This window comes from Columba livia, chromosome Z (assembly GCF_036013475.1).
Source record: "Columba livia isolate bColLiv1 breed racing homer chromosome Z, bColLiv1.pat.W.v2, whole genome shotgun sequence".
In the NCBI taxonomy this organism is placed as follows: Eukaryota; Metazoa; Chordata; class Aves; order Columbiformes; family Columbidae; genus Columba; species Columba livia.
The window spans coordinates 78,809,093-78,835,861 of NC_088642.1; the positions used below are offsets into that span (position 1 = coordinate 78,809,093).

General features: G+C 36.6%; 1 protein-coding gene across 3 annotated transcripts in view; it reads right to left on the reverse strand.

Moving 5' to 3' along the window:
- The window catches only part of EDIL3 (EGF like repeats and discoidin domains 3), a 254,738-nt gene that overhangs the window by 111,414 nt on the left and 116,555 nt on the right, over nucleotides 1-26,769 (reverse strand). For 2 of the 3 annotated variants that reach the window (XM_065046489.1, XM_065046488.1), the window contains one exon: nucleotides 12,762-12,890. The exons of the other annotated variant lie outside the window; for it this stretch is intronic. In XM_065046489.1, the coding sequence (XP_064902561.1) occupies nucleotides 12,762-12,890 (129 nt within the window). The remainder of the gene's footprint in view (nucleotides 1-12,761; nucleotides 12,891-26,769) is intronic. 3 annotated transcript variants of the gene reach the window in all.

Below are 26,769 nucleotides of genomic sequence, written 5' to 3' on the forward strand. Positions count from 1 at the left end.
AATTATTTTCAAAGCAAGTCTGAACCCAGATCAGTAAATTAACATATTTCCCTTCACGTACCGCAGAATAATTATATCTTTTAAAAATGCAGTTGTTTATGCACTTCTGAATAGAGTGAGTGTAGGGAATTATCTTTTTCACATTAGTAAAGTTATAGCATGTGTTTTGAAAAAAGTTGTTAGACCAACAGGTCCTAGAGGATACGATGATGGATGTTCTAAAGTGTCTGCAACAGATGGTTATATTTGTTCACGTCTGTGTTTGTTATACATGGGGTGAAGTGTATTCCTTTATGGACAATTTATATACATCTCATTTGAGCTCTCATAAAAAGTCATGTGTGGGTCTTCAGTGCACTTATGTTGCATAAGTGCACATAAATGTCATTTCTATGCTTTGCTAATACCTTTCAAATTCATATTGCTATTTGCTCATTAATGTATGCATGCGTATACTGTTTATGAATCCTATTCTTAAATCCAGCACTGTAAATAGCAGAATGGGTTAGATCTTTTGGCACAGTTCTCTAACCTTTTATTTCCCTCTAGCTGCTATGGAGTATCACATTTTATTAGTTTTAACATATATGGACACATATTTAGTTAAAAACATTTACAAATCATTTGAGAGTTATGGAGGGTTAATAAATTAATTCATGGCGTAATACATGATTAACCAACTGTCTCTTATTCACTAAAGCAAATCACTATGTTTATTATAACCATAGTTATGTCCTTAGTTCTGAAACAAACATATATTCCTTTATCGTATATGTACACAAACATAAGAGCAGGAGGAAGTACCTGGGGAACTATGAGCTGGTCATCCCCACTTCAGTCCCCAGGAAGGTGCTGAATAAAACCTCCGCTTAAAATACAGGAAACTCTACCTGACCACACTTTGTCACCATGAGAGTGGACAAACACTTGGAGAGAGGTTGTGGAGTCTTCATGTGGGCAAATATTCTAAACATGACTGGACATGATCCTGGACAACCTGCTCTGGCTGATGCTGCTTGAGGACGGGGGTTGGACTAGGTGATCTCCAGAAGTCCCTTCCAACATAAACAATTCAACAAGTTTGTGATATATGTAGATGGTATAAATGCCATTAATATAGTATGTATTATCTGTGGCAATTACACTTATTTGCTAACCACTTATCAATCATTTTGTCTTTTGGACTATGGTAATTTCCATGCCTCCTCTGCAAAGGTGAAAAAGAAGACCACGTCCCCCCCTATAAAAGATCCACAATGTATATGAAGTATACCTCACATTACCTATGACTGTTTGGGAGAGGAAGGGAAATATTTATTGCAGTGACTTCTGCCTCCATCTGACTGACAGCCCTATTATCTCAGGACACATACACCCTGGTTGCTCTTCATGACTCACAGAGTTATAAGTTGTGCACTGAAAACATCTCTCAGAACTGGAACTTTTATTTACGGCAGCTGGCTCAGGCAATGTCACCTTCACTTGATGGTCACATCAAATAAGACCTATCTAAATAGGCTTGTGCATTTTTCCTGAACTATGTTTAGCAGCTAAGGAATTGCCTTCCAGTCTATATGCATCTGTTCAATAATTTAGGGCCATTCCTGTACAATCCCAGTAAAAAGGATTAATTTGCTGAGAAATGGGAGGAGGTTCTCTCTCTGTTAGAGCACTGAAATAATGAAGTCAGAAATAAATACTGTAAACTCTGGATTTTAGATTCAGGAAAAGGTTCTTTTCACCTTTCACATTTTTTTTCCTAATTTTGGTGTGTCTTCTGCAGTGTTACTCTGAAGCTCCCTTAAATATTAAGTATAGCTGATAATAAAAACAGAAAAGATGAGAAAATAACTGATTAATTTCTCTCTAACAAGGAAAACTACTGGTATGGAAGAAAATATTACTTTTAAATAAACTCCACAAACTACACAAGAGTAATGACTGCATGCATAAACAGTTCTGCTAGATATGTGAAAGGATCACAGAGAATACATTTTCCAAACCAGATGCCCTATTGACTTGTGTAGACTATGAAATGAAACCTGACAAGATTACAAAACTTACCTATTATTTGCAGTAAATAACAATTTAAATTATCTTTGGTGGTGTAATGCATATGTATCTGGACCATGGGACATCAATTCACTGCCAATGTTTTGTTTTAACGGGACAATTTCTGAATGCTCATTCATAGCCAAGCAAAGTTCACAGCAGAAGTCCTTCTGAGATGATAAGCAACTACTGAAGCTCTGTGCACTTGGGCAGAAAAATGTCACTGTGAGAACTAACAAACTCACCTGGAAAGCCACAGGAGCATCTATGTTTTTATTAACAGCAGATACCAGAAGGCAATGTATCGGTTTCAGCATTATATCTAATCTGTCAGAAATGCAGAGCTGCCAATTCCACCTTTTATGTCCCTCTGCAAGTTTCTTTCTCTTCACTTCTCCAGGATCTAGCATTGGCTACCTTTCAGAGACCTGATCCCACCAAAAATCCCATCTTTAAGTGGTTAGTTTGTACACTTGCAGACAAACCTGGTGAGATGATTCAGACTGAAGTCTGATGGAAATATATCATCAGTTTTGGCAGCATCAGGCAATCATACCAGAGAATTCAGAAAATTCAGGCTGGATCATGAGACTACAGGAAACCAAGTGCCTCATGATGTCAGTCATTAACAAGTCATAGGAAAAGGAAGATAAACAAGATCTATTTGTTATTTTCATTGTACTTGGAGAAAAGCATAGGCGCAGACAGGTTATTCATAAGTAGTGTGGTCTTACAGAATTATAGCTGTAAAGTGAAATGATCACAGCTGAGGACACAATTGTCTGCATGACCCTACACATATCTTAGAGATGTTTTATATGTACAAGTTCTAGGCTGGCTGTGTGGACGAAATGCCCATTTACCTACTAGAATGTGTACATGAGGAATTTTAGACTACCAGACTGTTTTCTTTTAGGTTATTTTCATCTCAAAGGGATCCAGTTCTTGTGCTCTGCGACTGCTGTCACAGGAAGAAAATAACAGTAAGTGGAGGTGATCAAGAGATTTTCTTTAAAAATGCACTCCTCATTCAAACTAAAACACTCATCCAGATGCCCTACAGAAATAATTATATGTTATTTAACACATCGGAATAAATGCAAGCTAAAATAATATCTTGGGCATTCATATGCAAATGTGACAGCACCATGAGTTTTGCTTGAGATATTTTATGAATACAAAGGGAATACATCTGTAATGCAGATTGGTATATACTATCAGACTATTATCTCATTATATTGAACTGCAAGTCCAAGTACTGTTTTTTAAAGTTTTGCACACATAGGCAATGAGTCTGACACTATATCTTTCTCTCCCTCTATGTACTGCTTACTAACAAATAAACCCACTGATATCAGAAGTACATCCACATGAATAAACACTGCTTATAATTTCAAAAGGGTAGCTGGAATACTGAATACATTTCTGGATCTTACTTCCAAAAAGTTGTTTGGCTTCTTCAAACTGTTCACTGGGGCTGTAGTATAAAAAAACCACCAATGACTAAATTGTTTTCTTTAATTTTTAGAAAAACTGCCACGTGAACTGTTCGAAACATTAAAGTCAGTCATATAATTTTCAACTAATTCAATGAACAATGGAAATACTAGTATTCTATATAGTAATAGAGAACTACATAGCCATTTGCCAGCATGAATTCCTATCACAAATAAAATATTTTAATTCTACATCCTTGACACACCTACACACACAGATGGTTTAGCACAGTAGTTCTTACAGCAGCAAAACAATAAAAAAGGAAAAACAAGAAAAAGATCTAAATTACAAAACTCATCTTGTTTCTAACAGCTGCTTCCTACACAGATGGATCAGATTGTGCCACTGTGTGACAAAATTCTAAATGATAAGTTTTGTCTCATTAAATAGTGAGATTTCATTTCCAGATTTCATTTATCTTCATTATCTTCCTCACAGAAATGTGTTGCTATATCTGTAATGAATCTGTGCGCACAACAAAGACTGAAAGCAATCCTTCCTTTAAAGCTGTGGTGTGGCTCTGTTGATCCTGAACTATCACAAAGGCTGAAATTGTCTTATAATTTCCTGTGTTTACCTAAATGGGCATAAAAAGCCAGGAGAGGGAGCAGAGAACGGATGCTTCATTCAGCTCCAGTCTTCCTGTGTTCTTCTTCTAATTATCCATAATTCTATTATTATTTATTGATTGTTCTCTTTGCGAGATTGAGAGCACCCTCAGTATATTTACAAGTAACATCAAGATGAGTGGTGCAGTTGACATGTCTGAGGGATGGGATGCCATCCAGAGGGATCTGGACAAGCTTGAGGAATGAGCCCATGCAAACAACAGGAGGTTTAACAAGGCCAAGTGCAAGGTTCCGCACACGGGTTTGGGCAACTCCCAGTATCAATCCAGGCTGGGGGATGAAGTGATGAAGAGCAGCCATGCCAAGAAGGGCTTGGGGGAACTGGTGGATGAAAGATTAGACATGAGCTGGCAACGTGCAATAGCAGTCAGACCAGAAAGCCAATCTTATTCTGAGCTATGTAAAAAGAAAACTGGCTAGCTGGTCAAGGGAGGTGATTGTCTCTCTACACTCTTACAGGATCCCACCTGAGTACTGCATCCAGCTATGGGGTCCCCGGTACAAGAAAGACATGGACCTGTTAGTGTGGATCTACTTCCACAGGAGGGCTATGAGAATGGTCAGAGGGTTGAATCACCTCTCCTTTGGAGAAAGTCTCAGTGGGCTGGGTCTGTTCAACCTTGAGAAGAGAAGCGTCCAGGAAGATCGTATTGTAGCCTTTCAATTTATAAAGGGGGCTTATAAGAAAGATGGAGAGAAACTTTTGATAAAGGCCTGTAGTGACAGGACAAGAGGCAATGGTTTTAAACTGAAGGAGTGTAGATTTAGATAGGACATATGACCTTTTTTACAATGAGAGTGGTGAGGCACTGGAACAGGTGACCCAGGGAAGTTGTGGATGCCCCATCATTGAAAGTGCTGGATGGGGCTTTGAGCAACCTGATCAAGCGAAAGATGTCCTTGCACATGGTGGTTGGGTTGCACTAGATGATCCTTGAAGGTCCCTTCTAATCCAAGCCATTCTGTGACTCTATTATTCTAATACAAACTATATAATCTACTGCATCAGAGTTTCAAATATTAATGTAGCAAACAATAGTAATTCTGTACTGATATATTAATGTGGTTAATACACTGTCTTAAGGTTTTCTTCTTGATGCATTTTCTTGAAGAACAGTTGTTTAAGTGATAGTTTACCAGCAGCTCAATGTTACAAGTCACTCAGAATCTCAAGGCTGTGTCAAAGAAACTCATGTTCAAAGCCTTAAGAAAAAGGGTTTATGACCTCGCAGAAAGCCAAGGACATTGCTCTCAGTAACAGGCATTCTTTGCCTGTAAGAAAGGTGGAGTCATATAAAGGGATGGAAAGCAGGCTCATTTACAAAGTGTATTGCTTGTTAAAATGACAAATATGTAGGTAAAATTTTACAGTAATAAATCAGTTAGGGTCAGCAGAGCTACTTAAAGGTCCACACCAAAAACCAAGGTGAGTTTAGGTTTCAAATCACCGTTATTCCATTTAAAGTCTGCTGTAATTTGCAGAGCCTTTCTGTGTCAAATCCTTGAAAAGAGAACACTGAGAACATTCCTATGGAGAAGGCTAAGACTAAACAAAAAGAAAATGGACAATCGTCACACTACTGGAAAGCTGCCAAAATCAGAATACTGAATTTTGGAAATCAAAATCAGAAAGAAAGCAGTATGAAATGGTTATTTTCTGCACTCAAGTTCTGAAAAGCATTGGAAATAATAGCATTTAGATATTACAAAATGACCTTTTCCAGTGAAGAAAACAACCCTGTACCATTTTATGTAACAGAATTGAAATGAACATGTACTTTTTGGCAAACATGAAAGCAAACCTGAAAAAGGAAAACACAAAAATAATAAATGAAATTGAGGTCCTAGATAAGAGCTTCTGCTTGGTGAATGCATAATCTTGAAGAAAATTGAAAATATTTTTATAGTAGATACTACATGGAATAATGCAGCATTAAGTGATAAAGAATAAACATAACATGTCAAGAAATACAGAACTTGTTGCTGCTCTTATCCAAGAAAACCTCATATTGATGTAAGCTGAGGTTTGAATGATGAGTGTGTCATCATGCCTTCATCTGGAATACCCTATCTGTTTAAGTAAGAGATCTTGCATGTAAGAAATATATACTCTAAACCCCGGTATGAGAGCTTAAGGAAAAAAAATCCTATGAAAATAAGAGTGTAAGAGAACAGAGTAATCAGTGTCCAATTCCCTGCCTGTTAGTGAAGAACCTCTTGTAAGTCCTGAAACTACTCGTTATTTTCTTACAATATTTATCTGTTACAAAATAACTGTAGCATCATAATCCATATATTCTTTTGCATTGTCATTTTACAAAGCCATGTAAGACCATATACACGTTGCTTTCAAAAAAGCAGTCTAGTTATTAAACATCTAAAAGGGAATCTTCGTGGGGTCTTTTTGTAAAGTGTTCATGCAACATTTGAAAGATTCTGCTAGTTTTTTTGTTTAAGGTATTCAGGAATATAAACAGTTATTCTGAGGAAAACCACTGAAAAGGTATATTATAATATTTATGTTATAAAAGAGAGAATGTGTGAAGTTGACATTACAATGGGATAACTATTACTGAATTTAAAGAAATAATTTTAAACTCAGTATTTATATTACTTCAAATAGAGGAACTTGTATGTGCAGACTACCTCCATTTATTATCTTTTTAACACAGAATATGAACAAATTTAATTTATTTGACAATCAAACAGAAATTCATGTATTTTTGGAACATTAATTTCCACAGTAAAATAATACTAACCTTTAAGAAAGACAGTAATTAGGGGAAGAGAGATTGATCCTCCTACAAAATATGTTTATAAAGGCTATTGGCAACCTAAGTGACTTTTAAACCATGGAAACACACATCTTCTTGAAAGTACTATTCATTGTATAGTTCAGTCAGAGTATAGGTCATAAGAAATCCTCCCTTCTGTTCAATATCCCCATAAAACCCAAAAGCAATTGGGAAGATCTATTTCCTCCCACTATGACGCCTTATGGAAGAAATTTAGGCATCTAAGAAGGCAGCTTAATAAAAATCAACACCCAGTTCTGGTTAAAACAGGAAAACTTGAAACTTCCAATAAAATGCTGATTAAAGAATACGTAAAGTACTGTGAGGATTTCTACCAAATAAATGACAGAAATTTGTCCTCAGTATAGGTCACTGTCACAGTAAAATATACCACAGAACAAAAAAAGTTTTGAGAAGACTACTGAGAAACCATTTAAAGGTCATGGAAAAACTCTCATGTGAAACAGAAAAGGAAAAAATTTCAACTGTTTGCACAGGAAGAATAAGGAGCATGACAAATGTATGCAAAATAATAAATGGCATACAGAATGTACTCAAAAGCTGCTTTTCTTCTAGCCTTATAATACACAAAGAAAGAAACATTTTAAGATGCTGAAAGATAGCAGGTTTGAAATTGAAAAGGGAGATTTTCAATATACAGTATAATTAGACTGTGAAACTCAATGCATCAGGAAATTGTTAAGGTCAGGAACTCAAGAATTAAAAAAAAAAAAAGCTATTGGAAGTGTGTATGAAAGAGAAGAATAAACAGTGCTGTCTAAGCAAATGCTAACAAGACTGGCACAAAATTGGAGGGGATATTATACTTCCTATCTGGGATTTTAAGCCAATCTCTGTCTATTACAGAATGAAATAAAATCTTCAAGTTATGTCCCATCTTTTCATGATGAGGGTGTCTTGACCCTTTCTGAGAAGCACCCAGTGTTGGCCTGTTACCTGAGATTTAATGTTTTTTCTCTCTGGGCTTCAGGCTGTCTTAGCTCAGTCACCTATTGCTTGCGCCAGGATATTTATCTGGATTTTAAGGAAAACAAACCACTACTTCCAATAGCCAAATAATTCTTGTCCCTGTTGTTCAGTCTCATCGGATATTTGTTGTAAGACGATTTATCTTCCTAGCAGACAAAATCCATGCCACTGGATGTTTTACAGCTCCTGCACATATATTTCCTCCTAGTAGCTGGAAAAGTTGCTGCGATTTGAATTTGCTGGTAGAGCAATGCATCATGTCACCTGGCCAGAAATGCATGACCACTGGCATTTCCAGTTGCAGGCCCACAGTTAAAAGTCAGTGTCCTATGGGTAGCTGGGATGATACCTCAATGCCCTATCAAAATGTGAGCTGATATTCTGCCATGTGGCCCATATCTGTACACTTTCTCAACATGTTAACGCAGCAGATATAAATACCACAGACCATCAATGATGGCACAGTAGAAAGCACAGAACTCTGTACAAACACTGGGAAGGACTTGCTTACTTTATTAAGGGTGCTTGATTAATAATCTTTCTTTTTCTTGGAGTGTAAAGTATTTAGTTATGGCTGACAGAGCTAGTGATCCTCAGAACATAAAACCACATCCAAATCAAACCTCTAAATGTGAACTCTTTACTGTTGCAAATTTGATTTTTTCTGGTTGGATCTCTGTGTCACTTCAGTTAGTTGAGCGGTAGATAGTAACCCACACTTTGAATTATAGTGTTACTAATGTCTCTGTTTCCTATTTTTTAAGCAGGCAATCTCTATCTGAAGATCACAGTAATTCATATTATCAATATCTTTCAATGATATGTATCTTTTTTTTTTTTTTTTTTTTTTTTGGTGTGTGGAAAAACTGTCCATTTCAGTCTTCTGGGTATTTCCATGGTTTTTGACTTGTGCAAATTGTATTTCTAGGCTGTTTTAATAGGTAACAGAAAATTCCCTCTATGTGTAGATGAAGGCATTAGTTATCTGAACGGTGACTATTTGTCCATCATTTTCACCTGGCATATGAAGAGTGATTAATGAGGTTGATAATGGTGTAACAACAGGTGCTTGTTCACAAATAGCAGTAGGTCTCTTTCAATGAAAGCCGGAAAGGTCTTAGAAGATCGACTTTCCTGAAATCCATGGTTAAAGAAATGTTAATGATAATGCAGCCAGTGATTACATGCTTCTTTCTGGCGAATGGCTAGGACATGTATTTACATGGATTTCAGTCAAAGTGAACCTGAAGGAAAAATATTATTTTCTGCTCTTAAGAATGAGCATCACCACCACAGAGTACACCCCAATCTTCCTGAGCATTAATTGTATGCTAGTTTCAGAAATTAAAGTGCTCTAAGTTACTCTCTGGAAGAGCTGCTTTCTCAGTGTAGTAAGACCGTAGGAAGACTTGCCTCAAGATAGCTTTTGCAAACAACTCCTCTGTCCTTGTCACTAGATACTATATATGGCACATTTGAGAGTCAGATTACCACACATTAACAGCATGACAACCTGGACAGGGTTTGGGAAGAATCTTCATCCCAAGAAGACGAGTAAATCCCTTTTAAACAAGAGAGGAATATCTAAAGAACATTTTGATCCTGGGTATCACCACAAAAAGCTACTCAGGTTGACACCTGAGGTAGACTTTCCTATCCAAACATTGGTTAATTTATGAGCCTTGAAATCGAAACTTTGCTTCCTTTTTTTGACACTGGGGAATCAGAACCTTTTCAGACAACCACTGGCAATTAATATCAGTTTTGCAATAAATCTAGAATATAATATCAGTGAAATTGCTAATGATCTTTTTTATAAACACATATGAATTATTTACATGGGGAAAAGGTTAAGGAATCTCAGAAATATTGACAGGATGTTTGTTGATGCAAAATGACAAAATACCAGCATTGGAATGTATCTTGACTCTGAAATCAATCATCTAGCTTGATTGATTTTGAGACAGAATATTAGACATGAAAAAAAAAAAAAAGACAAAAAAGACCAAATAAAAACCTTGTAGAAGAGAAATATGATGTAAGTTTTGGAAATCGTAGCAGTTTAGATGAAGATACGTGTCTTGCAATGAGGTCATTTTAATTTACCTTTTTATGATGGAACTGCTTTGATAGACTTCTTACTTGATTTACAGCAAGTTCAGAATTGAATTGCTAAACTTTATGAAGCAGAGGAATTTGTATTAAAGGAACTTTATGAATGGAGCTAAAGGGATATCATATAAAAGACTTATATTAAGTCCACCAGTGGAAGTCCCATACTTCTTCCTGATTGCAGAAATCTCGTCTGCTGTTTCTCATAGCTGACATCCCTAGAGACCCTCTGAACAGCTATATATTGTATATGATTTATTATCACATCTTAAATCAGATTATCTGAAAAGGCCTGAATTTTATTCTCCCCAAAAGAGTAACTGTTCACATAAACTTGTCTTATCTCAGATCACTTTAGATGCCTTCCTGAGTTCTAGTCTCCCCACGGTGAATTTAAATCACCCATTTGAGAGCTCTACTTTATTCTGAAATTGGTACAAATGCATTTTGCTGATTATCAGGATCATTAGCTAACTGTTACATACCTGAATGTTTTTAAAAGGACACTGGGGGCCCAGGAAACAACTACGTTGAATCACTCCGTAATGCACTACAGTATGTTTTTTTCATGTGTTAGGTAACAAGAGATGCTGCTTTCCAGACAGCACATGTTCATCGTGCATGTTGCTTGATAAAAATTTGTGGTGTTACTCACTTTGTTGTGTTCTTAAGAAAGGTCACCTCTTTGACATTTAATGGAAGGAGTAGAGTTGTGCATCACATGTTGACTGCATGACTGGTCTCATGATGGAGTGTTCCCAAAGAAATTAGATCACGTTTTCACATCAGCTCTTCTGTGGGACTGGACATCAATGGCACACAGAAGTAGTCAACCTCTACCCTCATGTACAACAGCCATGGGCATCAAGGTACAGCTTATCTTTCCACTCTTTAATGACTTTTGCCTCACTTATGAGGTGGCAGACTCATGTAAAATGCATTCAACTGTGAGGAACAGGATTGGGAACCACAATGGGAACACCTGCAATGTAGCCCAGGTACAATTTTTAAGCTGATATAACTCTTGTGTTACAGCTAGACATAATCTTGCCTGCTCTGGTCTTGAGACTCCTGAACTCCTGGCTATATGGTTTAAAGATTGGCAACTGCTATCTTTTGCCATCATGGTAACACGATGAACTCAGTCCCCCATCTTGACTGAGTACTCTAATGATATGATGATTAAACCAAAATAAAGTCAGTAGGATTGCTACTGACAGTCAGCTCCAATAGATGGCCATTCCAAGAATTAGGGCTAGATGGAACAGATCCCAAAGGAGTGGAAAATATACAACACTCCCATATTCCCAGTGGAAGGGTTAGACACGCAGTTTAACTAGATTAAATTTGTGGGACTGCATATGTTACCTTAATAATTAACTGAGAGTGTGGCCAAACTTAATGAAATTGAATATCTATATTCAGGGCTTTGAAGACACTTTCTGTTGAGCATATAAGGGACATAATGAACATAAGTAGTTATTTGAGCTGGACTGTATTGGTTCCTGACACTTCAAATTGTAGACATGTATCTAAACGGAGCACTTAATTAGGGTAGACTGGATTCAGTGCTTATTCACTCTGATTTGAATGAGTGGATTTATCTTCTATGTGCAATGGAACTGGATTCTTGATGGTTTGTTTCAGTTTTTAACCTCCTAACTGGGTAATGCTTGGCTTCCAAATGCATCAATAACATGAGATTTTAAAAACCGTGCTGTGCTTCATTGCACAAAAGAAAACAAATTTGGCACAGGATTTTCTCCTTAGGCAAGCACTTGCTCTAAATGCTTTTTCCATATGAATAAAAAACCAAAAACAAAAAAAAACCAAGATAATGCAGATTATGTTTATAGGTGAGAACGTAAACTTATCAGTCACATTTTAGAAAAACATGCATAGCTCTTACTAATTGGTTTTTATCATACGGAAATTCTGATAATATTAATTGGAGAAAAACAGGCCTGTGATTTTCAGTATGAGTAGAAAAAATACAACATCTATCTGCTTCTTAAAAATTTTCATTGGTGAAGTGTATATTTTACTATAATCCCTGCATGAGATATTATTGAAATCTCAAGATTATTTTTTCCGTGTGACTACCTGTCAGTTCACTAACTAGACACTCTTAAGACTAGTATACCGACCCACTCTTCAGATGAATGGTAATGTTTAGAAAGTGGTCCAGATACAGGATTAAATGTATATCTGATTTTAATCTGGAACTTCTAATCTTGAATTTAAGTATCATGATTCAATACATATCTTCGTAATTTATAAATGCACATATAAAGAAAGATCTAGAAGACTTATTCACAAATTGCTTTTCAGTTGTTCTTTCTACTTTTGCTTAGCATTAACCAAAACAAACTCACAAACAATTCCAAGACAAGATTCCCACTATTTCAAATATGCTTTTCCATTATATCCATGCTAAATGCGGTTGCCTTTTCTTACCATGCTCCAGAATGTGAGTAGCAAATTATACACTCTTTTGTCCAGCAAGTTGGAAGTAAGGTCATTTTCCGAAGGCAGTAGTAGTATGCAGTGGTATTAACTTGCTCATAATATAAAGGCCACAGACTGATGTAATTCAGAAACCAGATCCGATATTAATCCTCAACATTGCTAGCAATAAAAGAGCTTCTATCTATAAATACAATAAAAGTTACCATGTGGAACTTACTGTGCTGGCAGTGAATCCCATTAAATCCCTCTGGACATTTACAAACATATCCTATGAATGTGTCGCCTCGGTACGCTTCACTAATTTCACATATCCCACCATTATGACATGGATTAGGAAGGCAGGGTCCTGAGAGAGGGGAAAACAAAAAGTATATATAGATACATAATAACAACCATAATAATTTCAGTCATTTATATGCATTCATTAAAGAAACAAAATCCCTCATGTAGACCTTCTTATTTCACTAACCCACTAAAATATGCTTTTCACTTAGTTCAGATAACTTGCCAGCACAGATTTTTATGAATAAGAAAAAACATGAAGCATGTCACTAATCATTAATCACAACATTATTTTTTAATGTAGGAGAAGACAGGAGACAGAGAAGCTAAATCTTGCCTTCCTATTAAAGATAACAGGCATTCTAACTTTTATACCACTGAGGAAATATGTATTAACCAAATGTACTTATCATGTACAGAGTGACATGTACAATATCCCTGAATAATCACTCTATGTCATGTTAGTAGTTTGCGTAGATCTCTGCTATGTCTTTGGATGACCTTCTGAATATGTGACTACCTTGGCCAGCAGTTCGCAGTTACTACACAAACTATTTCATTTTTTTCCTTCACGTGCCTTTTTAGCATATCCTCTTCGAGCTGATTTCACAAAGGTCTTCTGGCTAACTAACCACATGCTAGGATAACTAAAATTTCAGCTGTGAGATCTAATTTGTTAGGTTTGCAATGACTATACATACCTTTAAATAACAGTGCGTTTTGAACTGAAGTCTAATGTTTGTTCATTTAATGGCATGTGTTAAAAGTCTTTTACATTCTATTAAATCAATAATACTGACCTGTAATATACCTTCTACCAGAAGAAAATACTTCAGCATTTTGATGAATTTTTTTTTGCAATCTCACTTAAAATAACTGATAATCATTGACTGAAAAGCCTCACATGCGAGTTTGTGTGTGAAAAGTTACGTGAATTCAATATAAAGTATGTTCTTTTCATCCTTTTCCATGTGCACAGAAATAAGTTAACCTTTGCTTATTGAAATGCAATGTCATAATTATTCACCCAATTAAAATTGCATAAAAACAAACAAAACAGAAAACAAAAGAGAAAATAACTTATTTCTACAGAACAGTTTACTGACAATCAGCACTGGGAATTGAATGATTTAGACTTAGAAGAGCTATAAGTTTCTCAGGGTCTGCCTGTTAGTTTATGTTTTGAATTACAAACCCAATATTTGAAAGATGTTCAAAGCAATGGCATTCATTCAGAACATCACACTAGTGAAAACTGCACTCTCAAAGAAAATATAAATTTGCAAAACATAAAAATTAACAGAATGACTAGGGTTGTCAGAACACATTCCCCAGTTATAATTGTCCAGGTGGTTATATAATAGCGATTTGAGGAACTATCCATGTACACGTTCCTATTACAACTTATGTCATCAGCCTATTCTAGGACAAAATCCTCCAGAAATTATGCTTGTGTGCATCATTAAATATGGTATATATCTCACTGAATCCAATAAATAAAATACATGAATATATAGCAGATTATTCTAAATGCAATTAGTAGTAAAAAGAAAAAAAAGGTAAAAATAAGTAAGATGAAAAGGAGGGGACTGGTTGTTGCATTTTTTGCCTTTTCCCACCCACATTACATGTTAAATGTAATGATACACTACATTCTTAATTCCAAACAACATATATCATTCCTTTAACAGCTCTAGGAAGACTCATGGTTTTCAACCATCACAGCCTGTGTTACATCTCCTTTTTAATATTTTTGGAATATGTTTGATAATTTGCACTTTTGGTCTCCCAATGAATACGAGCTGTGTATTTTTTTTTTTTTAAATCTCTATCATAGTGATGCAGTTTGAGGAGTACCTGCAGGTAGCCTGATATGTTAATTATTTCTATGCAAGAGGATCTCTAATCTTCCAAGAACAATAAATTTTTTAATAATTACTTTATCATTTTGCTTGCTGCTTTCTCCGTATGGCTTGTTAAGCACATGTTCAGCATACTTGCATTGATTTTCTTTAGATTTTGCATTTTCTCAGATCAGTCTGGAGTACAAAGGCTTAAAAGGTCACTTGAGGTGCACAGTAATAAATGTAGTGGTGCATGCCAGCATTTCTAACTAATGTAGGTCTTCTACAATGCCTTCCTACTGAAAAATAACAACCAACCAATTAACAACCCCCACCAACAGTATGAACACTTGTTTTTCTTTTTGCCTGATAAAAGTTGTTGTTTGGTCATAGACATAGAATAGCTGTATTTGCAATCTGAACATTGTCTAATTTTGTTTTAGTTTTGTGTTTGTTCGTGGTTTTTTGTTTGTTTTTATTGTTGTTAATAGAAACTGGTAGTTCAAAAACTGTATTGAGAGCAATGAAACATCCTAATTAAATGCACTGAAACTAGTAAACAACAATCATCTAATTTTCACTAGCGAACAATAAGTTTCTAAAGAGGACATGGGTTAGACTCATCTGCATTCTAAAATAATGAATGATTGAAACTTTAAAAAGCCTATATCAACCTAACTTTTTTTTTCCTAATTCTCCAGAGGACCATACTCTAGTTTACACAGCTCCAGGTTATCTAAAGCGCATGAATCTTCAAGCATATGATACTCTTTTTTTTCTCCCCCTGAATCTATGGGATCCCTGAGGTAAGTTATGCAGGTTTGAGTGTCTTGAAGGTTCTGAGCCCGAATTCTGCCATAATTCCATTTAAGTATCAAAAGTGGTGTGTATGATTTAAGCACTGCTGCCAGATGATGAGAGGTCCCAGCTAACTTCCATAGGGCCGTATAGACTTTAAAATAACACTGTATTGAATGGTGGATAATGAAGTCCCTGACAATCTCATTAATATGGTTGGTTAATCAGATCTATAACAGCAAATTTAAAAATATCCCTCTTCACCCAAAGAAAATCCAATAACCAAACTTATCAACTAATTTTCAAAAAAAAAGTGGACTTCAGAGGTTGTTTTGATGGTCTGTTTTTTGTTTGTTTGTTTGTGTTTTTTAATCAATAGCACTGTAATACTTTTGTGGGTAATCTTTAAGTGGTTTCTAACACAAAGAGAACAACAACATTTGATCAATATTAATGAGCAGTGGAATATAATGGTATGCTTTCCAGGCATTTTTATCTATGTTCATATAAAATAATGTCAACAAGATTAATTGTGCCCTCAAAGTAATAGATCTATTCTCTTTGCTGCTCTTTTGAGTTCTTCTTTGTGCAGTTTCAGTTGTATTAGCCAACATAGTAAGTATAATCCAAAGTACATTATTCCATTTTTTCAATTGAAATCCCACACTATTTTTGAAAAAAAAAAAAAATAAAAAAAATTGAAAGTTAAAGCATAGTATATTTGAAATTTTTAGATGCTCTTACTAAAATCTATGATTTTATAGATGGACAAATCAAACAAATGCATCCTCAGTAGAGTTGCAAAGGGGCTCAAGGCAGAAACATGTTATGATTTCTTCTTTGACAGGTACAGTCGACTAAAACTTCATAAAAATAAAATCTTGCATAATGTAGTACTGAAGTGGCAATTACATATATAAGGAAAATTTAGTTTGTCTACAGCAAGTAAAGTCTGGAAAGCATCATTTCACCGATAAGAATGCCATTTTTGAGAATGATAATATATACAAAGAGTGAGTTAGCCTATTTAGGAAAACTGTTACTTCATTTTGTCTTGTATGATATTCAAATTCTTTTGAAGTAACAGAGAGAAGTGTTCAAATACCTTTCTACATCTTTATCCTGACACTCTGGAGGAAAAGTATTTTTTAAAATACCTGGTCTTACTTTGAGCTACTTCTTTTTGCGTGGTCTTTCATTTTTGAGAAAAAAGCAAACAAACAAGCAAAAAAGCATAGAAGCTTTGACATTTGTGAAGCACATTTGAACATGTGTATGTGAATGTCATTACCTAAAATTCTGATTGTTCTCAAATCAATTCTTTAGTTTTACTACAGACTGTATCTGCATGAGCAAGGTACATGGTGCAATAGGAAGAGATTGAAGAGCAAGAGGGCTGGTGCTGAGGACCTGGTGCCCACACAGTGCCCCTTCTGAGAAGGGGGTGGTATAGTCAGTCCAGTGTAGACTAACTCTGTCTTCTGTCAATACTTTTCATCTGCTTAGATTTGCATGTGAATATGTGAGGTATGACACTAACTACTGTCCCCTCCAAGTGTCCAGGATGCATTAGAATTGCTGATGAAGTACAGCAGCCCTCCCACTCCTCACCCAACCAAGGACAACAAGGGCCATTCATGAGCTCATCTGCAGTGATTTGCAGTGCCAGTGCAGGGACAGCCTGTCTGAAAGGGCAGCTGTGCAGATGTCCAGTGACACAATGGACACATTTTATACAATACATTGACATTGCACTATCAAGAAGCCTGCAGATGCTCTGCCAGATATTTTTCTGATAAATCTAAACCTTGACCTTAAAACATGACACAGGCAAACTTGGAAGTATAGTGGCTAACAGTGTAGCCATTAGCTTAGTAAAACCTAATAAATCAGAAAGAAGTTAAATGGCAGTCATAACAAGAAGAAAAAACAGTTGATTCCTATTCTATTACTCCCATACCACTCCCCAATTCAGTGACAGTCATCTGTAAAATAAGCTCTTTCTTACTCTTCCACCAAACAGTGAAAGTATATTTTTTTTTGGCCAAATATAAAATCTGCTACTGCTTTAGTGGGAAAGACATTAAAAAATACCCGGCAGTTACTGGTGATGTAGTTAAACAAGAACTGTACGTTAGTCACATCTTCCTCAATGTCTGATTCCCCACACTCAAAAGTGTGTTTGCTGTTGTGCTAAAACAAGAAGACAATCAAAAATCGTAAACCATCATTTCTTACTAAGACAGCATTAAATAAGGAATACAAAAAATGTAAAGAGAAAAAATAAAAATATACTTTAACGGAGTGACACAGGCCAAATAATCAGATTTTTAAAAAGTAAATTAAAGGCACTGCAATATAAATGTTAACACTTTTGATGGTATCTATCTATCCATCTTTTCTTCATGTAGAAATAATGCAACTTTAATGAAAAATACTAAATTAGATATTGACCTTGATATACATCAAGATGATGTTAGCTACAAGGCTAATTGCTTCATTTATTTTGTGGAATATTACTGAAGTAAGATTAATAGATAATTTTACTTTGATAATATAGGACTCTCTGAATCCCATCAAAACAAATATTGGAGTTATCATCAAGCTAATAAAATGTATCAAATGATTTTACAGTTCATTGTAAAAGAATACTGTCTAGTTCATTGCCTTCATACCACTAGCCTTTCTTAACTTCCTCTTGGTTCTACATGTGTGCCAGTCAAATAGGGTTTGTTGTTTTTGTTGTTCTGGTTGTTTCGGTTGTTTTGTTTTGTTTTGTTTTGGTTTGGTTTTCTCCCCTCTGGTAAGTCAAAATGATTAGCAGAGATTTCTTGCAAAGTTTTAACATCAGTCATTTGAAGTCTTCCCTTTGCCTATGTTTTGATAATATATAACAATTTAGATGCATCTTCTGCCACAGCAAAGTCTTCAAAATAAGCTGTGACTGAGCTCACTTAGAAAGAGTTCTTATAGCTTGAAATGAATATGTGTAAAGAAACCAGTGGTACGTATGACTTCTCTTGTCTTTTTGGGAAGAAAAGAATTAGTCTCCTTGCTGCTGGAGCTAGCAGAACAGCCCAGGCTTCCCATGGTGAGGAAGTTATGGATTATCACACTGAATTAGGCTCAGTGTCCTGGTAATGCAACCCCATCCCTGCTGTTCATCAGTTCCTGCAACCTCAGAAGAAAGCTGAAGAATCTTGCAGTGAGACTAATTAAAAATCTGCATTAGGTATCTTATGAATATTTGAGATGAGCTTAATCTCTGAATTTTTATATTCCACATCCTTTTTTTAACTAATACATATGTTTTCTCCTTGCAGTTAGAAATTATGTTTATACGACTTATATATGCACAAAGGAGAGACCTCCTCTTTTTCAGAAGTATATTGGCCTTTTTATTTCCTGATCATCATTTTAAAAACTTTTTTGAAAGGTGTGACCCTTCAAATGCAAGCTTATAGTTCAGCAGACACAAGTCCAAAATATAACATAATCCTATTCAAAAGAGACCATCTTCCACAGAAACACTAGAATGAGCATTCAAATCCAGCAGGAGTGTCCCAATAGGTTATAACAGAAAACTGCTTTATTGCATAAAAAAGGGAGGAATATAACAAAAGCTTCTGAGGGTCTCTTGATCTTCCTCACATTTACTACTCTGCCTGTTAATTTAATATGATTGTGCAAGGCTTACCTGACACAGAGGCTGGTTTTGAATGCCCCCAGCTGCGTGTCTGTGTGGGAGTCATGATACTTCAGAGACCATTTTAACAACTCAACAGAAATTATCCTGCGTTTGCCGAGCTCTGAGGATCATTAATCATACCAAAATACATGCTTATGTATCAGCCTATCTATACGGTCAAGCACACAAGTATGACATAACCATTTCAACAATGCAGGGCAAGAAATCAGGTCTCATACCCATGTTTGAGCCTCTGCACCATCTTTGTGGTTAAGACTGAGCTTCTGGTCAAGTATTCTGTAGACTTCGCCTGTATTTAGAAGAAAATTCGATTTTCCCAAGAACATTCTGGATGCAGCTGGGTCCAAAGAACAGCATGTTTGATCACTACTTAAAACTACAGCTACATCTCAGCTGCCTGCTCAGCAGTGCGCAGTTTTGAGGACATTTGAAGAGCGTTCTCAGCAGATGTGCTATTGACCTGCTCCCAGAAGCAGCTACAATCATGAAAATGAGTTCTTCTAGTCAACACACTCATTCTGCCACTTAAGTATGAAGCATCTTCAGTAACAAATGAATATGTTGTAGTCCAGTATTTGCTCTTTCTTACAGATAATTTTTTTTCCCTTAAAAGTCATTATGGGTTCAAAGTTTACATAAACATCTAAAAATTTTAGGGCCCAACTCCCATTATATTGGTGCATCATGACACAACTCAAAGAAAATAGTGTCTGAGTTCAACTAAAACCCAAGGAAGTTGACCTTGATGTATTTTGAACTACCTAATCCTTCAAGATATCTGAAGTGTAATAAATTCTTGCTTGCCCAGCATACTTTACTATTTGTAAAACAAAGAGAAAACAAAACCTGAAAAAAACACAATAGCTCCTACAAATCAATATATTTCATTTTATTTCCTTTCAGAATTTGGCACCATTAATTCTATTTTGTTTTAGGTTACAAATGAATTTTGTATCAACAGCTATTTATTATACCTACAGCTTGTTATTTGTCTGGTTATTTTAACCTGAAAAGAATGGGCTTTGCAGAACACCATTCACAGTTTATGTGGAATACTGATAATATTAACTGACTGTTATATGTTATTCCAGTTAATGCATGAAAGTGGTAAAAATAATTCACAGTTACACATGCTTTCATCTCATGAACATTCTCAAAATATCAGCTTTTAAAAAAAAATAGAAATATGTTCAGCCTGGCTCATGAGTGACTTAGTACTGTATTAGATTCTATCTAACTATACATTCATTATAAACTAATGGCACTGATCCAGACTTAATTGCACTGTGATTAAATATTTATCTTGTTTTAATGCAGCAAATGGAGCGTGCTGATTATAATGATCAAGGTGTCTCTATCTGGATGCAGCAAAAGTGAAGGTTCACACCTTCAGTGCAAAATGCTTTCGGTCATTTCCGCACATTTCCCTCTACTCCTGTTCTGTGGATTTTTATTACAGAGAATAAATTTAAACTGATTGTCCAGCCATCTTCCCACCTTTTTTTAACTAAGTAACCAGAATATTTTCTGATAAGCTGGTATTTAAACTTGATGGGTATGCAGTGCTTTTGATTAATAAATAGTCCATTGAATGAGAATGACAGATTATACCCAAATTTAAGCTGTGGTCAGTATAATAGGCAGTATAGTGATGCTACACAGGCTGAGACCTGAAAGTGCTCCAAAAGCTGCAGAATGCGTTCAATGCTTTACAGGACATTTTCTGCAACTTCTTTCTCATCGTTGCTCCTCATATGCCTCAGCTTCAAAGCTAGAGAACTTTCTTTCCCATTTCCAGTGCTGTTTCTCAGTTCCTTATACCCTTCATCAGGTACATTTGTGTTTCTATATAAAGCCCACAGTGTTCTTCCCCCACCAGTCATCTCATAAAACTACTGCAGCAAGTTAATGCAAGACCTGTGCAGCATCACTTCAAGACCTTTCACAGGAGGATTTTATCTTCCCAAAGAATACATGCTTTGTTTACAGAAAATCCAGGTTCAGGGCCTTTTCCTTCATTTCCTCTAACTTTACACTCAGGAAGCAACAGCACTATTTTTACCTTGATTATAGTGTTTCAGTTGCTGACTTCTCACACTCTTGCTGGCCCAAATGTGGGGCCTTGGTTGCTACACTCTATTTTTTTGTGGTTTACTTTGTGTCACTATTAAATCCAGATTAATTTTCCAGTTGATGTTAGAAATATTTTCTATTGATATTGGTTTACATCAAACAGGAAAACCTCTGCAATGACAGAAAATCTTCTATGTTGTAAAAATTCTGCTGAGGGACTGCAAAGAATTTTGTATGTTATAATAATCAGAGACTTGGAGACTTATTATAGATTGAGATTATCAACAGACAGTTCAGAAGTGCAGTTCCGACAACACTGATGTCTACAGGTTCTACATTAAAATAAACTCTCGAAATTCATTCTCTGCATAGTTGAACAAATCTATTTCTGTATTTACTACCTTGGTCTGTTGCTTGAGTAAAATATGCCCAGTAACAAGGAAACTATGCATAATTACCTAACAGAGAACCTCACAGTCAGTTGGCATTTCTGTGCAACAGTGCTATTTTTATATTGTTATTCTTGTCATCATATATGAAGATGTCAGTTTTCACTGTTTCACTGCACTTTAAACTGTCAGTGATTGTAACTCTTACCCTTTTTCCCTATGTTCCACTAAAAACGGGAAAATTAAAATAAAACAAAACAAGAACAAACTAGAAATATTATTTGGAACCTAATTATAACAGCAAATAGATTAAAATCCAGTTAGTCCTCCTGCTGAGCATTCCAGTAGGAACTAAAAAATGCAACAGTCTAAACTTATGCTATTCATATTTGTATGAGTCAGGTCTCATTACTAGCGTCGCATTAATGACACGGAAAGAGCAGAAGAGAATCTCACAGGGTGGTTATCTTTAGGACATGAAATATTATTAAAAAGTGATGAAAGAGAATTACTAAATGTAAAATATATATAGTCCAAAAAGGCATAAAATTGTCCATAGCAGAAACCAAGGGAAATAGACAAGGCTTGCACTCCAGTCAGCCATTTCCCTTAGGATATAGGACAGAGGAAATACATCCTTTCCACTTTGCCTTTTTTTTCAGCTGTCATCAAACACTTCTGATTTCTTGTACACTACCCTAAATCCTTTTGAATTCCAGATTCTGTCACTCTTCTCCAACTCTACTCCCTCCTTAGTAAGATAATAATTCTCTTTCTCCTCAGACACCATTCCTGCTTCATATTGATCTCTTGCCAACTCAGAAACCCACACACTGCATAACCATCCCAAATTAAAATCACAAATCATGTTTGCAGTTATAGAATCATACAATAGTTTGAAATAGTTTGGAATCATACAATAGGTTGGAAGAGACATTGCAAGCTCCTCCAGAGTCACCCCTGCCATGAGCAGGAACATCTTCACCAGCTCAGGTTGCTCGGAGCCCCGTCCAGCCTGGCCTGGGATGTCTCCAGGGACGGAGCATCCACCACCTCTCTGGCCAGCCTGGGACAGTGTTTTACTAGGCTCAGTGTAAAATAATTTCGTCCTCTTGTTATATTCCTTCAGTTTTTAAGATACATAGTAAAATCATCAGATGTCTGCTTCTTTTGCACGAACTACGTGCACAACCGAAATACAAATTAATTGCTCTTGATTACGGTGATTCACATGCAGTTAGTTGTACATGGATGAAAATACTGACCTATTTTTTTGGGGGCAATAGTAATAATTCCTGCAAAGCGACACTGGAGATCAGTATTTCTTCTGATAATCAATGCTTTAACTCAAAATTCCATTTTGTGTTATTACACACAACGCAGGTGTTGTTATTCAAGTACAGTTCTCTGCACAGGTAAATTTTGCTGTCAGCAGAGCCTTCTGCAAGGGCTGGAGCATAACTGCAGCACTCCCAAGGACACAAACATATTCCTCTAGGGAATGGCATGGCAGACCTCCTCTGGAGCCACACACTCTTTTCTGGTGTACATTGTCAGCTGTGGCATGGGTATCTTGTCTGACACATCCAACTTTCCTCTGGTTTGCAAGATCCACAGATCTGTGCACAGGCATCATGACGACCATATTAATGAGTGATTTCAAATGATGAGGGCATGAACTAGACATAATTAACTTCCCCTCACCTCAGGATAGACAACCTGAGTGCATGTTAATAATCTCTTTCCGATCTAGTCTAATTGTTAGCTGGATATGGTTCCTGAAAGGGAATTAATAATGTTACTCATTTGTCGATGTAATGGAGTCAGACACAGAGAAGTTCGCATGGCTCAAAAATGTGGATGCTGCATTTAGGCTCCAAATGACAAGAATAAGACCAAGAGGTTATGAAACAACTTTAGTAATATAATGTGTCCTTTCATCAAGGATGTCCCTAGCTACATGACTTAAGCAATCTAAATGAAAGTATTTATTTGGTATTTCTTAAGAAGTTGCAACACATGACCTGTGGTCTGCTATGAAACTTTTAGACAGAAACAAAACTTGATGACAAATACGCTACCTTATACCTTCTGTCACTGCCCCTGTTCATGGGAAGCTAAAACAGAACACTGACCTGACAGGATCATTGACTTGTATTTTGTTTCAAAAACTGTCCAGTATTATTGTTTTGCAGAGAAAATTATTAGAATGGTTTCTCATCTAGGAGACTGTATTAAAAAAAAAAAAAAGAAAATTGAGAAATTCCCAGTTGATATGGAAAGATTAAGAATCAGATATTGAAATATAGTCACCCATTCAATTAGTGTATATTAATAAATACATACTGTTCTGCAGTTTTAACAGGACAAAACACTGTAGAAAACTTGAAACTAATGAAATTAATGAATAGCTGTAATAAAGACTTGCAATAATGTTGTAGATTGTTAATTCATGCTTTCAAGTAAATGTTAAAATATGGTACTGCAGGCATATTGAATATATAACTCTATATCCAGACCTTTTTTTCTTGGACTATGGCTTCTTCATCTTGGCTAGCCATTTCAATAAAACTTTATGAATGTTTAGTCTTTTCTCAGCTTATTTGACACAATTCAAATAACTTCTAAAGTTTATAATGGTACAACTAATTTTAACATTTTTTAGTAATAGACAACTAGACATTCATGGGAGCATGTTACATTTTTAGCCTAGTTATTTTTTCAGAACAGTTGTCATACAACCACAACTCTCATTGCAGCTAGTGGAAGTTGTGTCTTGAATAAGTAATGAATATGCACTTTTCGACTGGACTGTGAACGTTCCCATACTTTTACTTATCTCCAGTCATACTGACAATTTTCATCTGGTTGTTTATTACTTTACAGTACTTTGGGTCTTATGTAAATATCTTTGCCACAATTTTGAGGTCAGATAGTAATTACTCACAAGGAGTACTACTGAAGTCAACAGCTTTACCTAAGTAGAAAAAAAAAAGAAAAAGAAAATAGTTGTTTCCAAAATAAAATTTGGAAACACTACAATTGTATAGATAAGATTACACAATACAGCAGATGATAGCTGAATACTACATATCATTCTTTCTTTAAGCCTAATAATGGACATTCATACTCTGAGGTAAAATACTGTTTATATAAAAGACTTACAAAGGGAAAAAGTGATATGCATTTTAATTGCAGCAGTAAAGGCTTAAGCAGAATATACAATAAAAATAATTTATGCATTTCCTAAGACAAAAGAAAAAAGGGAGTCTTGGCTCTGGCAAATGGTCATCAGTATATGGAAAGTCAATCTATCAGGATAACAATGAGAATCAGTAGATAGGAAAGAAGTGTCAGATATTTGTTACTGCAAGAAACAGTCTAAGCTGTTTCTGCATATATGCAGAAATACCCACTTCCCTGTCTGAGTGAACTCAGTCAAGCCTTTTCTTCACATTTCTATGCTTGTAAATCAAATTATGCTCTCTTTAAGATAATAACATCTGGATTTTGCTTGTAATGTTCCTTCAAATATACATTTTGAAGGGGGCTGTTCAGTCTTTGTCAGTGTTAATGGCAGGGAACCTGCAACTGTTAATTAAAATGTAAATGCCAAATCTTCCTGTTCAAGATAAGATTGACCTAAAAGATCTTAAAGATTCAGTCAGCTGATCGGAGCCAGCCCAGCGAGAGCCGAGCCGGCGGGGTTCAGCCAACCATGAGGTTCAGCCGAGATTAGGAAGCTCAGAGGGAAACGTACAGGGACAGCGTGATTCCCGTCGAGTCCCAATCCCTGCAGCCCTGGCAGCCATTGCGATAGAGCGGCTGACGTGGCGGGGGGCGTTCCCACGGTGACGGTGACCACACCCCCTCCCCTTACCTTGAAACATCCTTTGGGATGCTTCAACCAGGTGTAGGGAGGAGCAACCAGCTTGTGTAGCGGGTGAGTCCCACCCACGCTGTGCTGCAGCAGCAGGTGTGGTACCTTGTGTAGCAGGGTGCAGAGAGCAGTTGTCGCTTGTCAGCCCCTCTAACTTATTGCCAGCATCCCAGAGTGCTGACGACCATGGTCATGGAAGCAGGGGCTGGCCACTTGGGAGGAATATAAGGCTGCTGTTAGAGGATGTAGGAAGGCAGCTAGGACAGCCAAGGCCTCCTTAGAATTACAGCTGGCGAGACGGGTCAAGGACAGCAAAAAGAACTTTTTCACATGCATAGCAGATAAAACTAATACCAGAGGCAATGTAGGCCCACTGATGAACGGGGTGGGTGCCCTGGTGGCAGAAGATACAGAGAAGGCAAAATTACTGAATGCCTTCTTTGTCTCTGTCTACTCTGCCGGAGGCTGTCCTGGGAGCCCCGTACCCCTGAGACCCCGGATGAAGCCAGGTCAATGGAGGAGTTTGCTCTAGTTGATGAGGACTGGGTTAGGGAGCAATTAAATAGTCTGGACATCCATAAATCCATGGGTCCAGATGGGATGCCTCTGCGGGTGCTGAGGGAGCTGGCTGAAGTCATTGCTGGACCGCTCTCCATCACCTTTGCCAAGTCTTGGGAAATGGGAGAGGTGCCCGAGGATTGGAAGAAAGCAAATGTCACTCCAGTCTTCAAAAAGGGCGAGAAGGAGGACCCGGGTAATTATAGACCAGTCAGCTTCACCTCTGTCCCTGGGAAAGTAATGGAACAGCTTATCCTTGGTGCCATCTCAAGGCATATCAAGGATAAGAGGGTTATTAGGGGCAGTCAGCATGGCTTTACCAAGGGTAAGTCATGCTTGACCAACCTCATAGCCTTTTATGAGAATGTAACAAGGTGGATGGATGATGGCAGAGCGGTGGATGTGGTCTACCTTGACTTCAGTAAAGCCTTTGACACAGTCTCCCACAGCATCCTCACAGCTAAGTTGAGGAGGTGTGGTCTAGACAATAGAGTAGTGAGGTGGGTTGCAAACTGGCTTAAGGAGAGAAGCCAGAGAGTGGTAGTCAATGGTGCGGAGTCTAGTTGGAGGCCAGTATCTAGTGGAGTGCCTCAGGGGTCAGTACTGGGGCCAATATTATTCAATATATTCATTAATGATTTAGACGAGGGAATAGAGTGTACTATCAGCAAGTTTGCTGATGACACTAAGAT